The sequence below is a fragment of the Hesperophylax consimilis genome, chromosome 7 (assembly GCF_061612785.1).
Source record: "Hesperophylax consimilis isolate HC1 chromosome 7, BYU_Hcon_1.0, whole genome shotgun sequence".
Taxonomy (NCBI): Eukaryota; Metazoa; Arthropoda; class Insecta; order Trichoptera; family Limnephilidae; genus Hesperophylax; species Hesperophylax consimilis.
This window is the reverse complement of record NC_142842.1, coordinates 22,221,303-22,233,346: the sequence shown is the minus strand read 5'-3', so window position 1 is coordinate 22,233,346 and position 12,044 is coordinate 22,221,303. Positions and strand designations below refer to the sequence as shown.

The 12,044-nt window shown below is 37.1% G+C and overlaps 2 protein-coding genes across 2 annotated transcripts in view; one reads left to right on the top strand and one right to left on the bottom strand.

The window, feature by feature from the left end:
* The window catches only part of Ac76E (adenylate cyclase type 2 Ac76E), a 400,108-nt gene that overhangs the window by 105,467 nt on the left and 282,597 nt on the right, over window positions 1–12,044 (top strand). The window lies entirely within an intron of this gene.
* LOC149422476 (uncharacterized) lies at window positions 4,350–11,421 on the bottom strand. Its single transcript, XM_089633824.1, has one exon. The coding sequence runs from the start codon at window positions 11,418–11,420 to the stop codon at window positions 4,719–4,721; it is 6,702 nt and encodes a 2,233-aa protein (XP_089489950.1). The 5' UTR covers window position 11,421; the 3' UTR covers window positions 4,350–4,718.

Below are 12,044 nucleotides of genomic sequence, written 5' to 3'. Positions count from 1 at the left end.
GAGCACTTCAGTTCTCTATATAAATGTTGCAGGGGCACTTCAGTTCTCTATATAAATGTTGCAGGGGCACTTCAGTTCTCTATATAAATGTTGCAGGGGCACTTCAGTTCTCTATATAAATGTTGCAGGGGCACTTCAGTTCTCTATATAAATGTTGCAGGGGCACTTCAGTTCTCTATATAAATGTTGCAGGGGCACTTCAGTTCTCTATATAAATGTTTTTTATTTTATTTTTTTTTTTTTTTTTTTTTTTATTTATTCATAGATGTACATATATATTACAATACATTTCAAAATGATCCTTTGTCTGTCCAACTGGGAATGATACCCGTTTCAGGACAGCCAAATTGTATATTCAGTTCATAATATTTTTAACAAGGAAATAGTAAAAAGGTACAGTGAGATATGTTCTATCAAATATTTAAGATGAGAAAGAATACATACATAATTTAAAAATATATACAACAAAGAGAAAATAAAAAATAAGTAAGGTGATCATATGTTTCCAAAATTGCAATAATAACCTCAATAACACGAGTACGTTTAATCACAGTGAAATGTTCGTTTGTTGAAAATCTTAAATCTCGAAAGTTATTCACCGATTGCTTTGGAATTTGAACATAACGTTGCATTTATATACATACCATTTATATACATACCATTTATATACATACCATTTATATACATACCATTTATATACATACCATTTATATACATACCATTTATATACATACCATTTATATACATACCATTTATATACATACCATTTATATACATACCATTTATATACATACCATTTATATACATACCATATATATACATACCATTTATATACATATCATTTATATACATACCATTTATATACATACCATTTATATACATACCATTTATATACATACCATTTATATACATACCATTTATATACATACCATTTATATACATACCATTTATATACATACCATTTATATACATACCATTTATATACATACCATTTATATACATACCATTTATATACATACCATTTATATACATACCATTTATATACATACCATATATATACATACCATTTATATACATATCATTTATATACATACCATTTATATACATACCATTTATATACATACCATTTATATACATACCATTTATATACATACCATTTATATACATACCATTTATATACATACCATTTATATACATACCATTTATATACATACCATTTTCTATCTTCGTCGAACGTCACAGCGGTGCTGCCAAGGTCTGTTATCTATATGAGGATATTGTGTCAGCGCTTTGTTAGCAGCAGACACATACCTGGACGGATGACGAACCTCGTACTGGCACTGTCGGAGGACGCGGTGGACTCTTTCGCTGCAGCAGCTGTACCAGTTTCCTTACCACCTGGGATTCTTGCTGCAGAGTCTCCATCTTCTACCTTCGTGTCACCTGTTTCTGTACTTCATTTTACTTAACGTAAATTCAGTTTATTTATTTTTTTAATATTTATATTTTTGTAATACCTGCATCAACTGTAAAGCGCCCCTGAGGTGATATCTCACAAAAGCGGCGCTATACAAATTGTCCAGTTAATAAATAAATAAATAATACATTATATAGATGTTACCTGTGACAGGTAAAAATAATGATTTTTTCAAAAACAGCGCCATAGTTAGACAAAAACTTTTTTTGAAAAACAGCGCCATCTGTTGGACGTACGAGGAACACGCGCTATAGGTTCTCAAATCTGCACAGACATACTGAGCCAAAGCAATGCACGGCGGGGTACAGCTAGGGTATAAATAAAAAAAAAACGTTTAACAGTAATACAATTGTACATAGTTTTATGAACTATTCCTATGTAAAAGCCCTTAAAAAGGGCTTTGAATAGTGGTCGCAGAATGCAACTAACGGATTCTTTACCATTTATTTAAATGTTGGTTCAAATATATTCTAAACTGAATATTTTCAAAAAATATACTGTACAAGCTATTTAATACACCACAAAATTAACCTTACATACCTAAAATTGAATTCGAAATCCGACTTTGTGTAATTGAATGTTGAAATGGAACATGGTAACAACACACCCCTTTAACCAAAGTAATTAATTAAAAATGTATACAGGTTCTACAGTTATATGTAACTGAATAAATATATTCGGATGTTAAAATATAATTTTCCAAAATTCTACAGTACGAAAATTAAAAAAAACACTATACAATCGGGGAAACTTGGTTCATGGCTTGCGGTTTTTATTCTACTAATCCATTTAAATGTGAATCCTTATTTTCATGAAAGTAATATTTAACACCCACTGAATTCAACCTGTCCATAAATTATGGCTTTTATATAATACTATGCACATCTTAAAATAAATGCTTATACTGTATACGTATAAAAAAATTGAAGTACACACTTCAAAATAAGTCACTAATATAGTAACATAATTAACTAAACCTGGGAGGAATTGAATGTGACTGCCTTGATAGTGTTGCTTTTATAACGTGATGTCCAGGGCTAAGGATAGACTGTGGTTGCCTTGATAGTGCTGCTCCCATAACGTGATGTCCAGAGCTAAGGATAGACTGTGGTTGCCTTGATAGTGCTGCTCCCATAACGTGATGTCCAGGGCTAAGGATAGACTGTGGTTGCCTTGATAGTGCTGCTCCCATAAGGTGATGTCCAGGGCTAAGGATAGACTGTGGTTGCCTTGATAGTGCTGTTTCCATAACGTGATGTCCAGGGCTAAAGATAGACTGTGGTTGCCTTGATAGTGCTGCTCCCATAACGTGATGTCCAGGGCTAAAGATAGACTGTGGTTGCCTTGATAGTGCTGCTCCCATAACGTGATGTCCAGGGCTAAAGATAGACTGTGGTTGCCTTGATAGTGCTGCTCCCATAACGTGATGTCCAGGGCTAAAGATAGACGGTGGTTGCCTTGATAGTGTTGCTCCCAGTAAGAAATATCCTGGAACAGATTTTCCACATTTTAAACAAATATTGAAGAAGAGATAAATATAGCATATATGTTTCAACAACATCATGTTGATAAAGTTATTTTTTTACTTTCTGAAGGTTTGAATGAATTTAAATAAAATAATGGTTGACTTACCACCGAAGGATTTGCTTGGTCTCACCAGAGCCAGTCATGATGACTCGATTCTCCTACAGATGCGGAAACTCAGCGAGGTAACTAAGCACAGGTCAGGTAAGGTAGGGCTGCAAACCAATAAAAAATAAAAAAGTAAACAAATTGATACTCTCTATTGAAACTCAACATATTGGTGTTTTTGGGTTTTGGAAATTCGATTATTCAGAAAGTTGGTGTTTCGATATGTGGTTCATTTGGGAACTTAAGTCGTTCATTTGGGAAGATGTTTAGTGGAGAAATAAGTCATTTGTGAAGTTAGGATAACTTTTCGATCGCCTTTTTACCGTAGGCGTTTTTATTTAGGTAGATATCAATAATTTTTTTTGCAACTGTATTACATGTGAATAAATGCATCTTTACAAAGATTTTATATAAAATTCGTGCATCAAATAATATCATATCTCTCGTATTTAAAAATATTTTACATTCTTAAAGTTACTCATTGAAAAACCAATACTTAAATAAAATTTAAAGAAATATTTAATACTTATATATGGTCTATATTATTTTTCAGTTTTTTTTTGTACCAAGGACCATCATTATTCCTATGATTATAGTATCATGATGAAAAAGTATTTAAACTCTTGTCATCGTATTTTCGAAACTGTAGTTATCTTTTTCATATAGCCACCAGATATTGTACCTACAATTTCTTCTATTTTTTGTTCAAACCAAAATATATAATAAGATAAAATATATAATATGATATATATGTTAACACCCAATGGGTATAGAATTAAATAAAATACATGTTTTATTCTTTTTCAGTCTTACCAAAATCTAGTTCTATTTACATTATACTGTATTTTTTTCAAGATAAGTAGTAAAATGTATCTGCCCATTGCACCAAAAGTAAGTAGTGTTGTTGACAAATGCCTTCAGAAGGCAAAACAGCTGTCAAGTAATAATTATTTCAGCAGAATTTGTTCATAAATAAACTGTTGAATACAGAAAAGAAAATCTTAAAATTTAAGTTGTGTAATACACATTATGCATTTGAGGAAATGTGTACTAAGAATGAGGAAATGTGTACTAAGAATATGTACCTGTATGTCAGTTAAAGAGGAGGCTCTTGGAGCATGTCTTCAGTTGGGAAGTCTTCAGCCACCAGGAACTGCATCTGCCTGGTATCTTGCCTGGATTGCGTATTGCATAGATTGCCCAAGCCACAGCTTCCCTCTTGACCTTTTTACACTCCACTCACGTTTAGCGTTTTTAACCAATAACCACTATTGTTTGTCATTGCTTATTATACAACTTTTGTTTTAATTTCCACGTTATCAGAGAACAACGCATTAGATGTGTAATGTCGCTGAGTTGAAATGTACACATTTATTGTTTTATTCAACGTTTGCAAATTAAAAATTTTCACACTTGTTTTATAAAATTGAACACATAAAGGATTTAACGTTGACTGAACGTAATAATATTAAAAGCGATATAACATTGATAACGGTTTCGTGATATATTTTGATTATAATTATTTGTTTCTTTTTGATATTCACAATTAATTATATAATGGTTGTCAAGATATGGTGGTATAGTCTTGAAGAAGAAGAGAACTAATTTTTCAGTTTGGCTTCCTGTGGTGCTTGCGAAGAAGATCAACCACCTCTCGGTGTCCCATTTCTTCCGCCCAGGAGAGAGCCACCTTTCCATGCTTGTCCTTGCGGGAGATATCTGCTTTGTGCTGCAGGAACACCTCCACAACATCCACCCGTCCTTCATGTGCCGCCCATGATAATGCTGTTTTGCCATCGTCATTTTGAGAGTTGACGTCAACACCGCGTTGCAGCAGAAGTATCACCATCTCAGTGTGCCCATTAGCAGCCGCCTGGATGAGAGCAGTATCGCCGTCTTTATCCCGGGAGTTCAAATCAGCTCCATTCAACAGTAACAGTTCAGCAACATCTAAATGTCCATATCCTGCAGCACAGTTAAATGCAGTCCAACATGTAGTATCCCTTGTATGAATGTTTGCTCTTTTCTCTAACATTATGCGCACTGTGTCATAGTGCCCCTTCATAGCCGCTAAGAGAAGAGCAGTTTTACCATCTAAATCTTGAGTGTTTAAATCACCCCCATTTAACAGTAGGAGTTCTATAACCTGTGGATGTCCTTCACTTGCAGCTTGCATCAATGCTGTCCAGCCGTTATTGTTCCTTGTGTGGATATCTGCTCCATGTTGTAACAGTTTCTGTACTACAGCATAATGCCCATTACAAGCTGCCATGAGAAGAGCGGAGCTACCATCTACATCCCTAGAGTTTAAATCAGCTCCGTTTAGCAGTAGGAGTTCGACGACCTCTGAATATCCACCTGCTGCTGTTGAGATTAACGCAGTCCAGCCGCTACTATTCCTTGTGAGCATATCTGCTTCTCGTTGTAAAAGTTTCTGCACAACATCATAGTGTCCATTATAAGCCGCCAAAAGAAGAGCGGAGCTGCCGTCTACATTTTTAGAGTTCAAATCAGCTCCATTTAACAGAAGGAGTTCGACGACTTTTGAATGTCCAGCTGCTGCGGTTGAGATTAATGGGGTGCAACCGTTAAGGTCCCTTGAGTGGATGTCTGCTCCATGCCGTAACAGTTCCTGTACTATATCGTAGTACCCATTAAAAGCCGCCAATAGGAGAGCGGAAATACCATCCACATCCTGAGAGTTCACATCAGCTCCATTTAACAGTAAGAGTTCGACGACCTCTAGATGTCCGTCAGCTACAGCTGCGATTAAAGCAGTGCAGCCATTATTATCCCTTATGTGGATGTCCGATCCTTTCTCCAACAATTTACGCACTATGTCATGATCCCCTTTATGAGCCGCCCGGAAAAGAGCAGTGTAACCAAGCTTTGTTTGGGAGTTTAAATCAGCTCCATTCAACAGTAGGAGCTCGATGACCTCTAGATGTCCTTCACTTGCAGCTTGAATTACTGCAGTCCAGCCATCATTATTTCGTGTGTGGATGTCTGCTCCTTTTTCCAACAATTTGCGTACTATTTCAAGGTGTCCTTTATAGCCCGCTAGGAGAAGAGCATGGTTACTAAGTTTTGTCTGGGAGTTTAAGTCAGCTCCATTCGACAGTAAGAAATCGACGACCTCTAGATGTCCTTCAGTTGCAGCTTGAATTAATGCAGTCCAGCCGTCATTATTCCTTGCGTGGATATCTGCTCCTTTCTCTAATAGTTTGCGTACGATGTCAAGGTCTCCATTGTAAGTTGCAAAGAGAAAAGCAGAGGCACCGTTTACATTTCGGGCGTTCAAATCAGCACCATTCAACAGTAGAAGTTCAACGACTTCTATATGTCCGTTACTTGCAGCCGACATTAATGCAGTCGTGCCATTACTAGTCTTTGTGTGGATGTCCGCTCCTTTCTCCAACAGTTCCCACACTACGTCATAGTGCCCTCCTAGCGCAGCTAATTGCAGGGCGGTGGAACCATCACCTTGCTTAGCATTAATAGGAAAAAACATTCTATAATTTACAGCGTATTGAAATTCGGTTACCTCTTCATCATGATGATTACCACTGTTGATTGTTTGTAGGATATCGTAGATTTTCTTCGATTGATTAAGTAAAAATTTCACAATAGTTATATGTCCTGCCTCTGATGCACGATGCAAGGGATTCTGTTCATGTTTATCGTGTGATACACAAACTCCTTTTTCAGCAAATAATTTGAAAAACCTATGATCTTTTTTACTTGCTGCGAGATTGATGGCAGTATCACCTTGACTATTAATGGCAATTAATAAGTTATCTTGTTCAGTGCCACTTTCTATACAACCTAAGATCTTTTGCACAGTCCTATAGTCACCCTTTTTTAATGCTGCAGTAAATGGAGTGATTTGTTCTCTAATCTGTTCAGTTCTAAGTAAGGCCTTGTTTGCACTAGTTGACGGCTGTATATTTGAACAATATTCCCTAAACAACTTATCATCCTTGTCGCCACCCACATTTATGAAAGTAGCAAGCATAAGTTTAAGGAGAGACTCGTACGAGCAACTCTCCACATTTTCCATAACTTGCTTTACTATGTTGCGATTCCGATTTCCTAATGCCATGTTCAGTGCTGTCCTCCCGGCCTTATCTCTTGACGCTATAAATGAAATGTAGGCTTCCTCAGATGACCTGCTGCTTGGGCCACTGAGGAGGACTGAAACAATGTGCCCATTCTGTTCCTCAGCTGCTATATGCAAAGGAGTTTTGTAATGATCATTGAACAATAGCAGGCGATGTTTACACCAGATTTGGTACACTATCGGGTTATTTTTCAATGAAATGCTCGGAATTGGTGTTGAAATGTCAATCTGAGATTCTATAAACTTTCTGATTATAAAATAGTTTGAACTGAGCAAGATACTGCATAATTTATTTTTAACGAGTTTGTCACTTTCTTTGGTCTGTTTTCCCTCCCCATTTAGCCATTGGACGAAGAAATCAGCACAAAAGTATTCTGCGAACGTGCGGTGAATGAAGGAAAAAATTCCATCACTATTGAACCGTATTAGACCTAGTCGGCTTACATCTTTCAAACCTTGGCCGGATAAATTTTGTATTTGCTTTGTGAAATAATCTGCCGCAAACGTTGAGTCAAAGGACTGGAAAGCAAGAACACAATGCTTTTCCATTATGTTCGTGACCATATCATTCATAAGGGAAAGCGGAAGACCTTTATGAAAAATATTCTTCTGATCAAAGTATATTGCCTTCTTGACTCCAATAAACTGTTTATACAAGTCAAACAGATTGGTGATTTTGCATAAATTATGTTCTTGTTCAGGAGACACTACAGATAGTATGACCTGCTGGAGAAATACTTCAGCCAGCATATTGATCTGAAGCGGGATGGCCATGAAGCTCGCCGCGCCTTCACCCAGAACTTTCACCACCTCCCCCCGCAGCCCTTTGGCAATCTGGCGCAGTCTCCTCCTTTCTGGTTCTCCATATTCTGGAAGCTCTAAGGCTAGGTGTGGAAGCCAGAAATTTACCATATAATTATCCAGTTCTCTTTCTGTAATTTTATCCAACTCTGCGGAAAATTCTGCTAATTCATTTTCGAGACCTTCTTGCGGGTACACCCGTGTGGTGACTACTGTTTTACACTTTGTTACATTTTTTAAATATTTCAGAAGCTCTACCATTTTAAATTTGGTTTTTTCTTCAGTTATCTCATCAAATGCATCCACCAAAATACAAACCTGCCTCGAACGATCTGATTCGAGACAATGCTGCAAAAGACTGCGAAGAAAATCATCTTTAGTAGGTAAACCCGAAGCACATATCAGACATTTTGTAACTGAATGCAGGTTAAGTTTTGAAGGTAGTTTGTCGATAGCGGTCAAGTGATCATGATTAATTCTCAGTACCCAAGAGTCTCGAATGAGCTCCGATATGCGTGTCAGGCTGGTTGTTTTACCCACACCTGGATCGTCCGCAATGATGGTCAACTTTTTCCGTGAATTACTGAAGTCGTCTTCGTCGATGGGGTCGCTGTAGTTCCTGGTGATGAACGGGCGCAGACCATTCAGAGAACCGTATGTATATTGCCAGACTAGACACGGGCTCTCTTTAATCTTCAGTAATACAAAAAAATGTTTATTGAATGATTCCCCCTTGTTTTGGTCTTCGGTATTCAATTCTTGAGAATTATTTTTAATTTTAAAGTGATCTTTTGAGACAAATAAATCCACAGCTTCGCTGGATAAATTGAAACAGTTGATTATTGATAATTTATCTTCCACATTGTTGAAAATAAATACATCCTTATTTCCGTTATAGCGAACGAATTCATCCATAGATTTAATGATTAAACGAGTGTGAAACTTTCTAGGCATATATAGGCTACTATTGTAAACTTCGCTCAGGGTGAATCCTTCAGTACTTAAATGGAACAAATAGATTAGTCTAGTTGACTTTTCTCGACACTTTTCCAGAAAGAGGTCCTGTCCATCTTCATCAGAGGTGAAAATCCTTCCCCGTGCAGCCTCCGCTACCTGCTCCCAACAGTCCTGGCTTAACTGCTCTGGATCGTTTATCACTATCAGTGGTCCATCGGCCCCAGTCCTCTCCAGTAGTGCGGCAAGCCTATCTTTACCCACTAGCTTGTTACCCTTGGAATAAAGAGCACCTAATTCACAGAGATTCGGAAGTTTATTTGGGATTTTAACTTTATACCGCTGGTCCGTCACTAGGTACTTCAAAATTGGTGAAAGTATTTTATTAATTTTTCGAACCTGTTCATCGTTGGTTGTACAATCTCCCAGTAATGTATTGAGATTCAATGTTTCTTTCCCTAAAATTATTGCATCCCTTGCAAGTATTTCTTTTCTGGACGTAAGAGCCAAGTCGCTGAATTCAAATAATTTGATAGGCTTAGTTACAACGGTCAAATTATAATCCATAAATAATTGTAAATCAATCAATCGCGGTAGAATGATTACAAGTTTCTTTTGACTACATGTTTTCATATTTCTTAATAATGTTGTCAATAGTTCGCAGATTGGGAGTAAGTTATCGGTTGAAGAAGCGTATTCAAGAACCAATAGGTTATCGTTAGTAACATAGCTCTCGTTTAAACCTTCGATATCTATATTTTTAGTTAAACTAGCCATATCATTCCAACACAGGAATGTGTGACTTTTTTTTCTCAAATATTTTGTATCCAATGACATGTTTTTAATTTGTTTAAGGATGTTATACAATCGGGCAGCTTCGAATTTAAGATCACCAGTCTCAATTTGTAAAACACGTTTTTCGGAAGATTCTAAGAATGCCTCCAAACCCAAGGTGTCCTCGCAGTCCTGGATAGCGGGCAAGGTACGGAGGTAGGCCTGACCAGCCAAGAATAAGGGAGCTGATTTTATACTCTTGTTCTGTTTATTTACAGCCTCCATAATCTCTCCAGGAAACCAGCGCAACAATTGCTTGGTTTGTCCAATTACCTTCTTCAAATGTTCTTCTGTTTTACACGTGATAGCGTTTTTTCTAGTATCAATCTCAAATAGTGGGAATTCCAATTTTTTAAGTTTTTTTTTATTCATAAATTTTTGAATTTTGGTAAGTTTTATTAGCGAATTGCTTTGAAATGCGTTCCAATTTTTTATGAAATTGAACTCTTCCGCGGAAAATACTCCTAGATTGCAGGTATTTCCCAACGACGGAATAGTGTTGTATTGTAAGGTTGGTATTTCTTTTACGTGTATACTGCCATTATTTCCTTCAACTGACTGTGTGTCCTGGTGGCTAACACCAGAACTCTTAGTAGGAACTTGTTCATAATCGAGATGCAAGATGTAAGAATTACTAAACATTTCTAGCCAGTGATAATATTTGCGCTCAGAAAATCCCTGGGGCCAGTTCTTTACGACATAAGTCTCTTTCCCATCTTTAAAAGCATCGATAAATTTGTCTATACTGTGGGTGTCTATATTGGTCAGCAAGGTAGGCTCCTCGGAGTCACTGGGGAGAGTGATACGTTTAGTTAGAATCTGATGTACATTTCCCACGTGAAAACCAGTGCTGTTAACGAGATTCGGAGCAGCAAAAAAGGTGGTAATGTCCAATTGACTGGCGCACATGGAACGATCATACCGCACATCATAATCTCGGCTAATCTTGATCAACATATCCTCAACCCCCGGACTGTCCAAGGCCAGAGTATGCGCGTGGATGCCTTCGTCGGGGGTGGTGTTCCTGTAAAAGCCACCGCCTTCTCTCTTGAGGTGTTTGACCGTCATGGTAGTGACTCCGGCCAGCCACGCTCCCAAGGAGTGGCCACAAAAAGACAACACCAATCGACTGTCATGTTGTTTATTTGTTTCAAGGATTGCTTTCTTGAGATCGTCAGAGAAAGTAACGGCGGTGAGCATGTGCTCTGTGTATTTATTTAAATAAATACCCTTTCCGTCAGCATAGAGTGGCCCCAACTTCTTAGGGTTGGTTCCCCTATGAGCTATGACAACCTGCTGCTCTGAAGGGTTCCAGACGGCACAGCCAAAGTATCCGTTGCCCCAGGAGTTGTTCTGTGCCGTGGTAAGCAGTTGCCACCCTTTGGGTAATTCTAGCTTTCCCGCACAATCAGAGTATGCCAGCTTAGCGAAAGCCGCCAACACTTTCACATCGGGATATGGTTCCAAAGCCAGTTTGCTTATGTTATCTTTAATGGGTGTGAATGATTTTAGAGTTTCCTGCCAATTAGGCGAGCTGTAAGAGAAGCCAGTATCGGCCTGCATGTTGAGGATGTAGATGAATGGAGCCTGAATCTGCAACATGGACAACAATAACCAGAGTTGGTACAAATCAGACAAATCATTAACCGACCGACAGATACAGTGAAAAAACAACTATTCATGCAAGTCTTCCGAGTCAAACGTTGAGCTCATACATGTAGTATACAAGTTTACTAAAATTTACTAAAAACTAAAAACTTAAAAATTACTTTGGCTGCATGGAGGAAAATTAGTACTGCCAGTTTATTTAGAATCTCTTCCAATAATTAGTTATCTGGTTAAAAACGGGATTACAGGCCATTTCCTGATAAACTTTTAGAAAATTCTATCAGGAAACCTATCAATTCATTTGTTAATGGCCTGCAATCCCATTTTTAACCGGATAGCGAATACTTTGAAGAGATTCTGAATAAATTAGCAATACTCATTTTTTCCGTGCATATTTACAAAATAGAAATTGGTTTTATTTTTATAAAGTGGTTAATTGTCTTAATTCTAGTTATGTTGAAAAATATTCTGAGCTTTAATATATTTTGTAAATTGAGAAATACAATAAAATTGGATCAATTTATTTAAAGCTTTCAAGCGATATTTGGTATATTATGCATTAGTCTAAAAAATGTGCACTTTATAACTTCAAGGTCAGACATTATTTTTAATTTTACA

Bases quoted from the DNA above. Each gene is read 5' to 3' on its own strand.
- LOC149422476 (XM_089633824.1), bottom strand. From the start codon at position 11,420: ATGTTGCAGATTCAGGCTCCATTCATCTACATCCTCAACATGCAGGCC.